Source organism: Schistocerca nitens, chromosome 2, assembly GCF_023898315.1.
Source record: "Schistocerca nitens isolate TAMUIC-IGC-003100 chromosome 2, iqSchNite1.1, whole genome shotgun sequence".
In the NCBI taxonomy this organism is placed as follows: Eukaryota; Metazoa; Arthropoda; class Insecta; order Orthoptera; family Acrididae; genus Schistocerca; species Schistocerca nitens.
In genome coordinates, this window is record NC_064615.1 from 710,914,009 (window position 1) to 710,929,194 (window position 15,186).

A 15,186-nucleotide genomic window follows, 5' to 3' on the forward strand; every position below is an offset into this window, starting at 1 on the left:
GTCACTCCCAGAAGACATCGAGGTAATACCGTGTAACATCGCTTCTAGCCCTGATGCTCGCCTAAGTTGGGCGACGAAGAGAGTCCGCAAGTTCCTTCCTGTAAACTATACCCATCTGGTTTCGATAGTTGATGATTGCTTCCCACGCACCTACTATCTCTGGTGGTGTTAATTGCTACGTTTCGCGGCCGCTTTCAAATTGATCGAAACATTTATGTGGGATTAAAATTAGATTATTTAGAGGAACAAATGAAATGAGATGATCGTATGGCGTTATTCGCTCGGAGGCCTCGTCTGGGACTGTTCGGTATCCTGGTGCAAGTCTTTCTATTTGGCGCCACTTCGGTGACTTTGGCGACGCTGACTTCTAGACCATGAGTTGGGAACTTAGTGGGCCAGACGAGGTGTAATGGGCTGCCTGTGTGCGAGCACGGCAGTTTTCATATTGGGACTGTCTACGGCGAAGATGTAAAAGAAAGAGCAACGCTTACTTGGTCATTTGGTTCATATTCAGCCATGGGAAGTCACATGTTAACGATTCTGCGACATCTACAGCGATCCCAAGCGACCATTGGCCTCTTTCATGGTGGCGACTATAATTTTGCCGGGTGAGTTTATTCCGTATTGACAGAAAGCGGGCGTATACGGTCTGAGAGTTGTGGCTGTGTATGAGCTGAGTGGAAGGCAGCGCGGAGCAGGTTGTGGAGGGCCGCGCAGTACGCCACGCCACGCCACCCCGGTCCCAGATAAGGCCTTAATGGGCCGGGGTCGCTATCGCCGAGCGGGACATATTTATCACGGCGGCGGGCGGCGCGCCGGGGGTCCCAGCCGGCACCGGTCCAGCCGCGGGCCCGAGCAGCGAGAGCTGCTTCTGCGAAATTTCTCTCTCTCTCTGTTCGCCGGTTTGCACTGATGTTCAAAAATTACAGCATCTATAAAGAAAACAGCATGCTAGACGCTAGTGCAACCATCTATAGAATATTGTTTCAGTGTCTGGAGTCCTTAGCAAGTAAGCAATAGAAAGGTGCTGCTAGGATTGTAACAGGTAGCTATGATCCATACGAAAGTATGTCCAGTCACATTAATGTGAACACATGTCAAAAGCCCGAATGACCACCTTTTGCTATGCGATCCTGTGTGAGACGAGCAGCAAGAGAGACAACGAGGTTATGGAAGGAACAGCAATAGATGTGCAGCCATGCCGATTCCAGTGCCTCACCCAGCTGCGCTACGTTTCTCGGTTGAGGATTCATGGTGCAAACAGTCCGATCTGGTGGTACACACAGGTTTTCGATTTGGTTTAAATCGGGGATTTTAGTGACCAGGGGTGTACAATAATCTCATGCCGGTGCCCTTCGAACCCCCCACATACACTGCAAGTCATATGACACAATGCATTGTCTTGCTGGAAGATACCGTGGTGCCAGGGAAAAGCAAACTGCATGCTTGTGTTGATACATTGTGCTTCCCAGAATGATGAGATCACCCAGGTGATGCCACGAAAATATTTCCCAGGCCATAACACTCCCTCCTCTGGCCAGGATCCTTCTGAAAATTGTTGCAGGGTCTTTGTTTTCAGGCGTTTCATTCATTACATGCCGACGGCCATCTGTCCGATAGAGCACAAAATTTGATTCATCTCAAAATGCCAACTATCACCACTCAGTGGATCTCCAGTTGTGGTATTGGTGTGCAAATTCCAGCCTTCATTGCCGACAAACAGCAGACAGCATGGGTACACGGAACAGGCGCTTGCTGCAAAGGTCCAACTTAGCCGTTTCGTAAATTCTTCCACCCTTGTCCCGAAAGCCAATGGTCATCCGTTTAGGACATTTCCGCATTACGACAACGGCTGCACTGTTTTCCGCGTCCCCGCCGATGCACATTGTATACCTTCCTATGCTAATGCTGGCACCTGGCGTTTGTGTAGGTTATTGTACGATGACGTCGGACAGTGGCGTATCGTGGAGTAGTGCTCGGGGAAAGTAATTTCACAATGCTCCAACATTCTTCAGCGGTTTTCAAGCAAATCAACAGCCAAGTGCTGTCGCATCTTTGACAATGTTCTCCTCCAGCTCTGGACGGAAACCAACGGCGTCACATAGTTCTATCTGTGATATAATTACGCTCTACGAGTTTTCTTCAGTTGCCCATAGAGGACAGACCAATTGGCTGTTTTCCTGTAAACTGTCCATCATCTATTGAAATGCAGTTTGATAAATTGCTTTATACGGCAGACATTCAGGTAATGCATACCTGATTGGCTGTTACTGACGTACTGCGATAAGTGGGGCGTTGAGCATCCAGTACTTACGCCACAGCCCTTGTACACTAAGCAGCAGCTAACGTTCGTCCATCCGCGATACCTGCTCCACTCACCAACCCCACCTGCCGCCATGGCTACAACTTATTTTAATTTCACTCAAATTTTACGTACCTTACATTAACTCTTATTAGTGATTTCCTCGAAATCTACATTGCAGTTACATTTCGGTTCATGTGATCTGATGATGGTCACTATCTGACCGAAACCGTTTGCCATGGCGATCGGGGTGGCCGGGTGGTTCTAGGCACTACAGTATGGAACCACACGACCGCTACGGTCGCAGATTCGAATCCTGCCTCGGGCATGGATGTGTTTGATGTCCTTAGGTTAGTTAGGTTTAAGTAGTTCTAAGTTCTAGGGGACTGACGACCTCAGATGTTAAGTCCCATAGTGCTCAGAGCCATCTGAACCATTTGAACCGTTTGCCATTTTTAATACATGTGTTATTGCTATCAAGACTGTTTAAATTTTAATTTTATTATTTTTTAGTTTAAACTTTATGACTTTGAAACACCCTGTGCACGCTGTGCTCGCCATATGCTAGAGGATACTTCGCACCAATATTAGCAACTCCATGTCCTAATTCAACTGCGTAACGAATGAGAATAAAATGACTGTCTCTCTTACCTGCCTGATTTCTCCAGAGTTCCTCTTATACCTGTTCGCTAAATGTACCCAACAGGGTTTCGCATCAACTACACCTTTCGTCCTAAGATTCCCATTTAAGCTGCCCGAACCCAATTTTATCTGGGGTATTCTGGTCTGTTAAGATCCTAATGGCGCCTCTGAATTCGTCTGATGCCTGTTGTCATTCCTAAGCTTTACCAAACTCTGTAAAGTTTCAGACATAATAATTAGGAAGTGTCCACTTACTTATTTATTGTCCACCATTCGGAAACAAGTACAAATAGTATCTTATGTCAAGAGTCGAAACTGTAATTACGCGTTCATGTCTAGTCGGAGATCCACCGCATTACAACGTGTCGGTTGCTTTAGCCATGTTAATAAACGCAGAGAATAATCTAAATGATGCATAAACTAATATGTCAAGGTAAGTAATGCATAAATTAATATATCAAGGTAAGTAAGAAACTGAATGCATTTCTTTCATGAGATACGAAAGTTTGCAGTCACCTTTGCTTCATTACGTTCGTCGAGATTCAGCTTCATATTGTGTATCGGAGTTGCTTTCCTCATATGAATATATAAGACGATACACATGGTCAACTGAATTCGAAAGATTTAAGGAAAGAGTTCATTCGATGCCAACAGCCTACTCTTGCATTTTTGCCCCGGCTTTTTCTGAGTTGGCGGTAGTGGACTCAGCGTAAGCTTGTCGCAAAAAGAGGGGAGGTCAGTGAGGAGTCGGTATCCAGGAATGTGCGTTCCAAGTCGCACGGCGTCGCGTCGCAGATAAGGCGGATTCCTCCGCTAATGCGCCGGAGAGGGAGGCCGGCGGGAAGACGAAATTTCGGCTCCTGTCCCTCCAATTAACGGCGAAATGGGTCGTCCAGATAGGGGACACGGTGCGTGCAGCTCGCGGAGTGGTTCATTAAGGGCAGCGGCACGTCTGCTCCGCCGCGACGGGACGGCGACCGTGAGCGCAACAGGTGGACCCCTGGCCTGTGCCTGCCTGCTGCCCCATAACCTTGCTTCTGGATTGGACCTCTGGGATTGGGTGGGGAGGGGGGGAGGGGGTGTTTAATGGCGAGGCAGTGCTGCCAACAGGCCGAATTAAATGGATCAGTTCCAACAATTTGTCGATCCTGTCTCTTGGACCGTTAGACAATACATTAGTAGACACGGAAATCAGAAGTTAAAGGCACAGTTTCACTGTACATATCCAGTTGAAGATCGCTAGACAAAACACACACTTACTACGACTTCTTTTTAAGCAAAATTGCATTATTACAGAAAATCCATACACACCAGGGACATTTCATAATAATGGACACTATTTTCTTTACCTACACGTTAATTTTTTAATTATTTTTTTCGATATCTCTTTACAATCTTTCACAGTCTCCCTGCTTCTCTACGACTGAGTCCCAGTGTCTAGGAAGCTCTGTCTTTCCATCTAGGACACCACTGGCGTTCACGTGTTTAATAGAGCGGGTAACAGTGGTAGAAAGCTCTTCCACAGAAAGGTAACGATGTCCACGCACAGGTTTTCTCAACTTTCGGAATAATTCGATGTCTGGTGGACTCATGTCCGGGCTGTATAAAGGACGCGACAGCACCTTCCCATCCACAAGACGAACCGTGTTTCTCCTGAAGTGCCTGCCTGTTTGACATAATATATTACTGTCAGTATTCTAAGACAAATTATTTGTACAATGTCACTGGATAATTTCTATACTGTTAAGTTTCAAAGGAATATAGAATGCTTTTAACCAGTCTGCTGCACCCTATATCCTGGATGATAGTTAATAAGCGAAACCGGCAGATGATTAATAGGACAAACAAACAACTGAGGGTCAAAATGCATTTTATAAATACTTTATGGCTGTTGAAACTCACCTCATAGAAACATTTTAGATTTAAAATGTTCCTGATGGATTCTTACTAAGGTGACATCCAGTGGCTTGTCCACTTTCTAAGTCACTGAACTATCCTGACAAATCATTCTCCTATTAGTGCGTATCCACTGTCTACAAAGTAATCCCTGTTTCTTTAAAAAGACTCCCTGTCTTGTGACACCTACGGTTCACTTCTGCTTTACATAAGGTCCCCGGATGCTTTCGATTAGACAGTATGCATTACCTATAGAACATCTGTACACTCTCTCTTACTGTCACAGGTTCAGACGTGCATTCTTCCCCGGTTTGCATCTTCCTGTCTGACTGACACTGCCATTTCACGTTATTTCTCCTAGTATAGCTTTCCCTTTTGTGTTGTGTCGAGTCCATTGAGAATTCCTGTCAAATCATACAAATGTAAATTTCATGTCGTCTACATGAACATCTGGTATTGCGCTGTTCTGTTCAAAATTTTAACAGTAGCTAAAACATAATGGAAGGCTGCTGCTAACTAACAGCCGCTAACTATCGTGCGTCCCTGAAGCTGTGAAACACAAATACGGGGTGGAACTAAAAGCAACGGACACATTGCTCGCACTTGAAAGAAATAAACTATTGTGACGACATGGTTTAAAATCGTTTCATTTTCTGTTTCTATAACTCTTCATAGCGCATAAATCAATGAATACATGCCGAAATAAAAAAATTAAAAAAACTCCGAACGCATGAGGGAACAGTCTGGAGCGGTGGACGTAATTACGTCTGAGGTGATAATGAGATGTTGGTGGGAGGGTCATGTAGCTAGATGGATGAGTGGAGAAACACGATAGAAGTTCTCTGCTGGATTCCATGAGACCAGAATAGCCCGAGACGTTGACCTACTGGGAGATGGGCGGATGACATCGGGAAACATGAGACATCCAATATCAACTTGGACCCTTGAAGACTGAAGTGCATGTAAAAGAAACGGATGTGACGTTATTGATAATTACAAAACATTTTGTAAGTATATTGGATCATTTTGTTTATTGACAACTCCTCACTTTCCACTTTTCTTATCTTTCTCCAAATCGTATGAACTATCAATATGAATATATATCGATACTTCTATTATATTTTCCCTGCATATTCTTCAGAATGATAATCCCACACCGACGTTCACTTTTTCCTCCTTGCTGCAGAAAAAAGACAACTGGCTGTCACGTGCTGTCTAGCTGCAGAGGCTAGTAGTATGCGATGACGCTGTTTCCGAGCAGCTAACCTGCTACATTGGAAACGACTACCAATCGCTCACAAGGGAAGCGTACACCAAAAGAGTTGCCAATTTTAGTCACAGATGTAGTATAAGGATCGTTCAATGTGTAAGGCACCAGGTATTTTTTTACCGTTAATGTATACAGGAAGCCGTCTTTTTAGGTATCTTATTTTTAATGAAAAATAATCAGTCGTGATAAGGGATGATGTTTGTTTCCTCTTGTTACTGGTGATTTATGACTCCCGGCATGTACTATATCTCTGGTCATCACCCATTGTGTCGCCCTTTGGTCATACGTGCTCCAAATTTGAAGTTTTTTCTACACGTCTGTGACATTTCGAACAATTCCAACGGATTTCAGAGCTGTACTGAGCCATAAAAATGGCATCTACGCAAGATACTCGTTACAAGCAACGTGGTGCGATTGAACTGACGGCGGAAAAAGAAGCTGTATAATGCATGATAATGATGCTGTTGATAGGATGATGGCTGGGCGATGATAACGAGAGTTAAAAGTCCAGACTTCCACCTCTGTGGGACACTTAAGGTTCTCTATGTCGGATACACTTAGCAAAAGATGAGAGCGTAATTCATTCAGTAAAAGCATTGACTACGAACTTAGGACAAAAGCTTTTACCAACATGGAATACGTATTCACAGAACTATGACGTAGGGTAGAGAAGCTGATGGACACTATGTAGAAAAATAGTACAAGTAAAAGAAATATCGACTGATACTGTCAGAAAATTCTAACTCTTAAGAATAATTATGTTATAAGACAAAAGAAGTGGAGCATTATTCACTGAACGGTCTGGTACATTTCAGGAGTAACAAATACCGTGGCAGTACCATTCGATTCTCGAGGCTTTTCGGGGTTCAAAGACTTACGAGTCAAAATATGTGTACATAATAATCTTACTTCAAGAAAGCAAATTTTCTTTATTGATTACTGGTTTCGGCTCACTGACGAACCATCCTCAGAGCAATACGAGCACTATAACAATATTTCAGTAGTGAGTAACGTTGTCAGTTTACATAACTAACTGTGAGTTTTCATTTTATGGTGACTAGCGCTAAGAATACGACGCTGTGTAATGACTGTCATACACTGAACAAAGTTTTAGACTGATCTGAGGATCGCTCGACGATGAAATCCGTAATAATTAAGAAAATTTGCGATTTTGACGTATGATTTTTTTCCGCACATATTTTAAATCAACAGATCGAATATCTCCCCACTGAAAATTTTAATCAACAGATCGAGTATCTTCCCACTGACAATGTCAAAGAACAGTTTGCGAATCGGTTGAATACTGTGATAGAGCACCAGCTGTCGAGGAGCGGCAACGGCGCACTCACCTAAAGCGGTTTGACTAGAAGTCAGCGCTCACTGAGTTACATAATCGGCCTTTTTTTTCTAATTTTCTTCCAAACAGTTGCATACTGCAAGAAATAGTATTTCCTCTGGAGGAAACACCTGGGATAAGAACTATGATAATAATAATGCTAATAATAACAATCATTGGGTTGATTCCGTGGGGCGGATCTTTTATTAATCGATTTTATTACTCGATTTTATTTTCGATACATTAACACGCATACTACAGTGAAGTCAGATCGCAGTGTACCAGTTCTGCGTATTGCACACAGTACTTCTCATACGCGCTTGACGTATCAATAAATAATCATTTTATCAGTATTCTGTATTACACCTTGATCAAATGTCGCTACAAAAACACCGCAGGGATTATTATTTTATTATTATTATTATTATTATTGCCCAATTTCGAAAAAAAAATTCGTTGTAACGATATAAATTTCTGGAGGAACACTGAAAAAAAATTAATCTCGAACGCAAAACGGCTGAAGTTGTTGTCGGCCGCCTCAGCCGGTTGTTTTAATACTGCCGCTTCTAAACTAGTGTGCTCGTGTGATATGAAACAGGCTTGTAAAAATTTTAACCTCCATTTCACGGGGCTTGAGAAGTGCATTATACTAGAGCCTCATTTTTTTAATTCCAGGAGTTAGACAAAAATATTGAAACACCGCGAGAAATACATGCTTGAATATAAATGCAGAAGCTACCCAAGGTTGCAGGTTCCCCTGTGCTACTCCATTACGAAAGGCACCTGTGCAGTGTCCACAACACGTTGTAGGTGTCAGTCGCGGTCAGAACAGGGTTCCGTGTAGTTGCGAGTACATTATGCCGCAGCTAAGTGAATACGGATGTGGCAGATTGTTCGTGATCGTATGGTGGGTACTCCCAAGGAAGCGGAAGTGTTCCGTGTTTCAAGAGGCACGGGATAGAATATTTATACCTCATACAGGGAAAGCGAAGAAACGTCATTCGTTAAGTCGTAACGCGGGCGAAAGAGTGTGTTGAGTGATAGTGACGCACGATAACTGACGCGAGTTGTGCCGATAAATAAGAGGACGACAGGTTCAAAAGTCACTGCAGAAGTGAATGTCGCAGTCCCTAACCCTATCAGCACCAAACAACATGAAGGGAGCACCGTCAGCTGGGAATAGCAGCCGGCCGCGGTGGCCGAGCTGTTCTAGGTGCTTCAGTCCGGAACCGCGCGACTGCTACGGTCGCAGGTTCAAATCCTGCCTCGGCAGGTTTAAGTAGGGGACTGATGACCTCAGATGTTAAGTCCCATAGTGCTCTTAGCCTTTTGAGCCATTTGGGAATTGCATGGTGAGCTAAACCATACATCAGTGAATGCAAAGGCCCGTAACAGGAAAACTTGGTGCCGCAGCTTTAAAACTTGGACTACTGAGCAGTGGAAGAATGTCATTTTGTCGGATGAGTCTTGGTTCACATTGTTTCCAACTTCTGGTTCAGCTTGCGTCTGTCGTAAGCAAGGTCACATATTGCCGAGGATTATGTGATAATTTTGGCTGGTCAGGTCCATCCCATAGTACAGTGTTTGTTACCAAATGATGATGCTGTGTTCCAAGTCGACATGACAGGGCCCCTATTCACACAGCTCGTATTGTGCAGGGTTGGCTTTGTGGGTTTTGTGAGCATGAGGATGAACTGTTTCATCTCCCTTGGCCGCCACAATCATCATATCTGAACATTATTGAGCCTTTGTAGTTTAGTTTAGAGGAGGGTGTGTGATCGCGATCTACCTCCATAATCCTTATCTCAGCTTGCCACTATTTTGCGGGAATAGTATACAATTCCTTTGAAAGCGATACGGGACCTGTATTTATCCATTCTGAGAGGACAGGTGACTGCTTTGAACACGAACGCTTTTCCGTGTTAGGCAAGGTAACGTGGTGTGTTTGTGGTGTTCCCATATTGTTGCCCACAAACTTGCGAAACTCGGTGAGCCGCTGGGTGTAAGCTTCCCTTGTCAGTGGACTAATGCGACGCATCCCCGTGCCGCTAGCGCGAGTCGCGCTTGCCACCTGTGGCGCACCTGCAGCTGCAGCCGCACCTGTTGCTGTTGCAGCCTCCTGCGCGCCTTGCGGCCGTGCTTCCTGCCGCGCCCCCGCCGCCGCTTCCCGCCTCCACCGCCTCCGCCGCCCCCGCCTCCGCCTCGGCCCCTCCTTCCGCTGCCGTGGCCGCCTCCAGGTAGCGGTATAATGTCTCCGTTTGCATCTGCACAAAATAAAAGTGTGTCACACCAATGCTCTACCTGTACAAAGTGAACAAGTATGTTATTGATATACGAGTAGCAAATGTAAATCTAATACTTACTTTTCATCTTATCGGCTGTTCACTGAATTGCTTTAAATATTCTGAAAAATAAAAGTATGAACTTCACGTAGTAAAATACTTTCCTGTGACTACAATATCGATGAGTCACAAACAGAATTATTCATCTCATAAAAGTACTTGGACGTAAGATCGTTTATGGATATGAATGTCGCATAGACCCAGTCTTAGGTACAACAGACGTCAGACAACGGTTCATTGGAAGAATACCGGGAAAATGGAATGTCTACCAGAATACGTTTGTGTTCCATATTGGAATAACACTCACGTGTGAGGGGCCCACACGAAATAGCACTAACGGTGGATAAAAAGTGCAGCACAAATGGTTAAGTGTTTGCTTGACTCACAAGAGAGCATTACGGCGTAATGCTGAAAAACGTGAATTGGCAGACGCTTGAAGACAGAGCCGACACGAAAGCCTACTTCCAGAGTTCCGAAGCCATATATTTCAGCCTCCCACGTATCACTCGGATATAGTGACCGAAAAGACAAGATTAGACTAATTACAGCACGGACAGAGGAACTTAGGCAGTTATTCGTCCCGCACTTCGTAATAAATTAGAACTGGAAGAAAATGTGACACACGCTACAATGCTAAGGATCTCCTGCCCGTATTTAAAAATTGTTTGCAGTGTGTGTACATAGATTAGAAGTAAATTATGGCTGTCTTTTTTTATGAGGAAATTTGTGAGTCTTATTAAAGAAAGAGATACGTATAGAGGTGTAATTGTCCGCTCAAATAGCAGCACTGCAGTTATGAGAAACAGGAATCTCATGTTTAATCACCATTTAATCTAGACAGATAGGCAAATACTCCCGTCAAGAATCTTCAACATCTTCTCCAGAGGAAAAACGACGACCGTTAAGTGCATAAAATCTATTTAGTTATATGTATATGTTGTGAAAATAGATCCCAGCGTGAACTGGACCAGAATTTTTATCAAAAAATCCCATTTTCTACAAACATTAAAAGCTAGAACACCCAAAATTAGTCATAAAACAACACAGTGTGGAAGTGAAGGAATACTGGGCCAAGAGGAAAGTTCACGACTGCGAACACAATGTTATGTTCGAACAGAAAGTATAATACGCATTATAGTGTGCTTTGTGACTTAACATACAGTTAACATCAGCAACCCTGTGTGTATGCGTGTGAAGTTTTAAGAAACTTTACTGATAATAATAATAATAATAATGACAGTAAAAATAATAGTCGTAAACAACCCAAGAGGCAGTATCGATTTATTTTCCAGTGTGAACAAATGATAGAACAACAACAATAATAATAATAATAATAATAATAATAAACGAACTAATATGAATTTAATCATATTTACACCACCAACTAACAGTACACGCTGCTCTTCCTCGAGTCATCACGTCACCTCAGTGTGAAGGGAAGAACGCTTCTGTGGTGTCTGTTTTGTCTTTAACTGTTGATATTTTGTTTTTCTCATGCGGAAATTCAAACACAGACTAGAACTCGCTTGAACTGGTGTATAAAACAGCCCGTAACTGGTACACACATTTCATGAAAGTCTCCTAAGCATGCAGCCTGATTGATAGAGCGTTGTAGAACGGATTTTCGAAAGCGTAACGTCCCATCATTATCAGGTTATCAGGTTACTCCTGCTGACTGATATCATGGACCAGTGGGTGCGATATATACAACGTTAGCCCCTCCTCCCCCCCCCCCTCCTCAACCCTACCACCGTCTCTGACGCTGTGTATGGGCTGTGCGGTGGTGGGGGTAGGTCGCTCTCGAGTTTCGGGTGACAGCCCTCAGTTGCGCTCCGCCTTCACCGTGGTCGGTGTTCCGTTTCCGCTGCGTTTGAAGAATTGTCGGTGTCGGTTCCCACACTTAGTCAAGTTTAAATCCATTGGTCTTGTTGATAAGGTTCTCATATAGCCGTATTTCGATAGCCTCCTTGTAGGCAGTCTCAATAGTGGGATGTGTTTTCCAAAATTTTTGTGTCTTCCTATTTCATTTTTGTTTGGTTTCAGGACACTGCTGATTTTGTGGGCTACTGGAGGCTGGCGAGCCGTTTATGTTCCGTGCTCCTTTCTTCACTTGTGCGAACGGTTTGAAGACCAGCTGAAAAAGATAGCCTACATTCCAACTGGGACTCCGGAAATCTGGAGAGTATTACGTGGGATGTTGACGAATCTAATCATCTGCTTTGAAGAGAGATATTCATTAACAGAAATGCTGATATTACAGGATAACTAAATGTTAAACTCATAACAAGTATAACTGAAAAAGTGACAACTGTAAAGACCATTTCCAACTTAGGTCTAGTGACAGCATGACTAAAGTTGCAGTACGATGTAATCGAACCGGAAAGAGGAACGTTGGACGTTCCTTAAAGAGGTGGCGTGAACAGTTGCGAGGTGCAGCAGGCCCAAAGGTCTAATCTTTGAAGACGATGATCTTGATGATGATTGTCTCGCACGGAAAACCAACGACGAGTCTTACGGAAGAACAGTCCTGAAAGAACGATTAGCTGTTGCGCCGAGAAGATCGCTGCACTACTAGAAGGTAGTGGCAACTCTAAATGAGACTAGCTGTATGGCCGGCCAGAGTGGCCGAGCGGTTAAAGGCGCTACAGTCTGGAACCGCACGACCGCTACGGTCGCAGGTTCGAATCCTGCCTCGGGCATGGATGTGTGTGATGTCCTTAGGTTAGTTAGGTTTAAGTAGTTCTAAGTTCTAGGGGACTTATGACCACAGCAGTTGAGTCCCATAGTGCTCAGAGCCATTTGAACCATTTGAACTAGCTGTATGACCGCAACCTGCAGCGCTCAATACTATGATGTACGGTTATATATCTATTTATAAATCTACATGATTACTCTGAAGTTCGCAATTATGTGCGTGGCTGAGGGTTCATGCAAGCCATTTTTTCTACCTCAGGTTACCTTCCGTTAGGAACATTGTTGCACTCTCGAGATTGTGGTCTGATTTGTAAATTATAGAGCACAGCAATCTGTCGTCCTTTTTTGCAGGTTTTATTTGGCAAATCCAGATTTCGGCTAGTGCCTAGCCATTATCAATGCACTATTTCATAGTCTCAATGCATGTCGGTTCTCTGTTGTTCGGGAGTCAGTCATAGATCTTGAGTATTCAAAGAAGTGTGACTGACATCCGAAGAGCAGAGAACCGACATGCATTGAGACTATGAAACAGTGCATTGATAATGGCTAGGCACTAGCCGAAATCTGGATTTGCCAAATGAAACCTGCAAAAAAGGACGACAGATTGCTGTGCTCTATAATTTATAAATATTTCTCAACCGTTGCGTTGCGGAAAAGTGCGTGGGAAAAACAAACACTTCAGTTTTACCGTTTGGGCTTTGATTTCTCTTATTTTATGACGATGATCATTTCTCCCTATGCAGGTGGGCGCCAATCGTAGGAGAAAGTTCGAGACTGAAATTTGGCGAAAATATCTCGCCAAAACGAAAATCGCCTTTGTTTTAATGATTGCCACCTCAACTCGCATATCATATCCGTGACACTCTCTCCCCTATTTTGAGATGATAGAAAACGAGCTGCTCTTCTTTGGAGTTTTTCGATGTCTTACGTCAGTCCTCTGTGGTGCGCATACCATATCGCGCAGTAAAACGCAATAAGAAATCTCACAAGCGTAGTACATGCGTCTTCTTAGTACACTTGTTGCGTATTCCAAGTGTTCTGCCAATAAAAGACAGTCTTTGGTTCACTTTCCCCCACAACATTGTCTGTCTGATCATTCTAATTTAAGTTATTCGTAATTGTAATGCCTACCTTATGAAATTGTCATTCCAGAGGACATGGCCTAGCTAACCGCTAGCCGCTCAGAATTCTTCGTAAGGCATCATTGACAGTGACCGTGTGAGCAGCACACGTCTTTCCCGGCTGTTAATACTGATAAACAGCTGTATGCCATAAACAAGAGAAAAGAGAATACTGCACTTTTGGAGCGAATCGCATACCTAGAGCATTAAAATGTAATGATCACTTCCAATAGCATTCATCACCTGAAAACTAATCTGCAGCGTATGGGGAGCCCATGCAATAGTGTTAAATACTTCAGATCTGGGTCTCATTTTCGGCAGACCGCCATTAAGAACATGAGGAGGATCGCTTCAAGGTCGGTCGAAAAGTCGTAAGTTTAGTTTCTTCACTGTTTTACAATGACGTAAGCTACTACCCAAAATTATTTTATTCGAACTACTTAATGTTTTGAGAACGAAATCACTGGAAGTATACAATCAGATTGTATTTTTATATCTCACCTATAGATAAGAATATAAATTTTAAGTGCGAAAACCATTCAGAAGCTAATGGTTGTTCAGTGAGAAATGGAGAGATTCGTGAAGGGGATTGATGCAGGAAAACATGCAACTGGGTAAAGTAGCTGACTGCGGTAGAAAATCCATTCCGGTCTGCAGTGAAAACGAAATGGTGGCCAGCGATGTAACAAGAGGAGTGGGTCGTTAATAGACAGTGGGTGCCGTTGCTGAATTCAAAGAGAAAAGAAGACCGAGACTGCATAACAGAAGAGACGGTTAGATCGCATTAGAAACCACTCAGGAGGAGCATCGCTGAAGCTAGCAACTCATAAAAAGTCTATTGGAGGCTTCTATTCAGCAGTAGATGTCGAATGTCACAGAAAATAATTTAACCGTGACTAAGCAGTAGAAGACCCGTGTTTACTACTCAGTAAACTTTATTGATAGGGTCCGCCTTTAGCAAAACACAATTTTGTTTTTTAACCCAAACATGTTTCCCTGCAGTTGCAGCATTTTCAGTGGGCTTTTATGTTACGGCTGTTAAAGATAAAGAATGTTCTTTTCCGTTTGTGTACATGTAACTATTAGTTTTTAAATCGTAATTACAGATATTTGAAAAAAAACACATAAAATTATGAATTCATACCTTTTTAGCACATGGTGTGGTTTTTCTGATGTATTGTGTTCCTACAGTGACTGCTTTGTTTCACAGTTTGTCACCTGCAACCACTTTCACCTTAAAGTAGATAAATTGTTTAAGCCAAAATTAGGATTTGAAAATTGTTATTTCTGTGCCTGAAATTAATTACTTCTGTCTGCGCATGTGTGTGTGTGTGTGTGTGTGTGTGTGTGTGTGTGTGTGTGTGTGTGCGTGTGTGTGTGTGTGTGTGCGCGCGCGTGTGTGTGTCTATTTACATTATGTTTCACTTACGTTTTCTTTTTCCTCATCTTCATCACGTCAAACACTATATACTAAGCTGTCGCTGTCATTGTCACTGTCACTGTTCCACTGTTTACCAGCTGGAAAAACAAACATGGCGGACAGTGTAACAGCTGAAGGTGTAAAAACAAGATGGCTGACGGTC

General features: G+C 43.3%; 1 protein-coding gene across 1 annotated transcript in view; it reads right to left on the reverse strand.

Annotated features, from left to right (window-relative positions):
- Positions 1–15,186, reverse strand: part of LOC126235279 (uncharacterized) — a 176,179-nt gene that overhangs the window by 87,640 nt on the left and 73,353 nt on the right. The window contains exon 6 of the mRNA XM_049944005.1: positions 9,529–9,710. Coding sequence (XP_049799962.1) covers positions 9,529–9,710 — 182 coding nt within the window. The remainder of the gene's footprint in view (positions 1–9,528; positions 9,711–15,186) is intronic.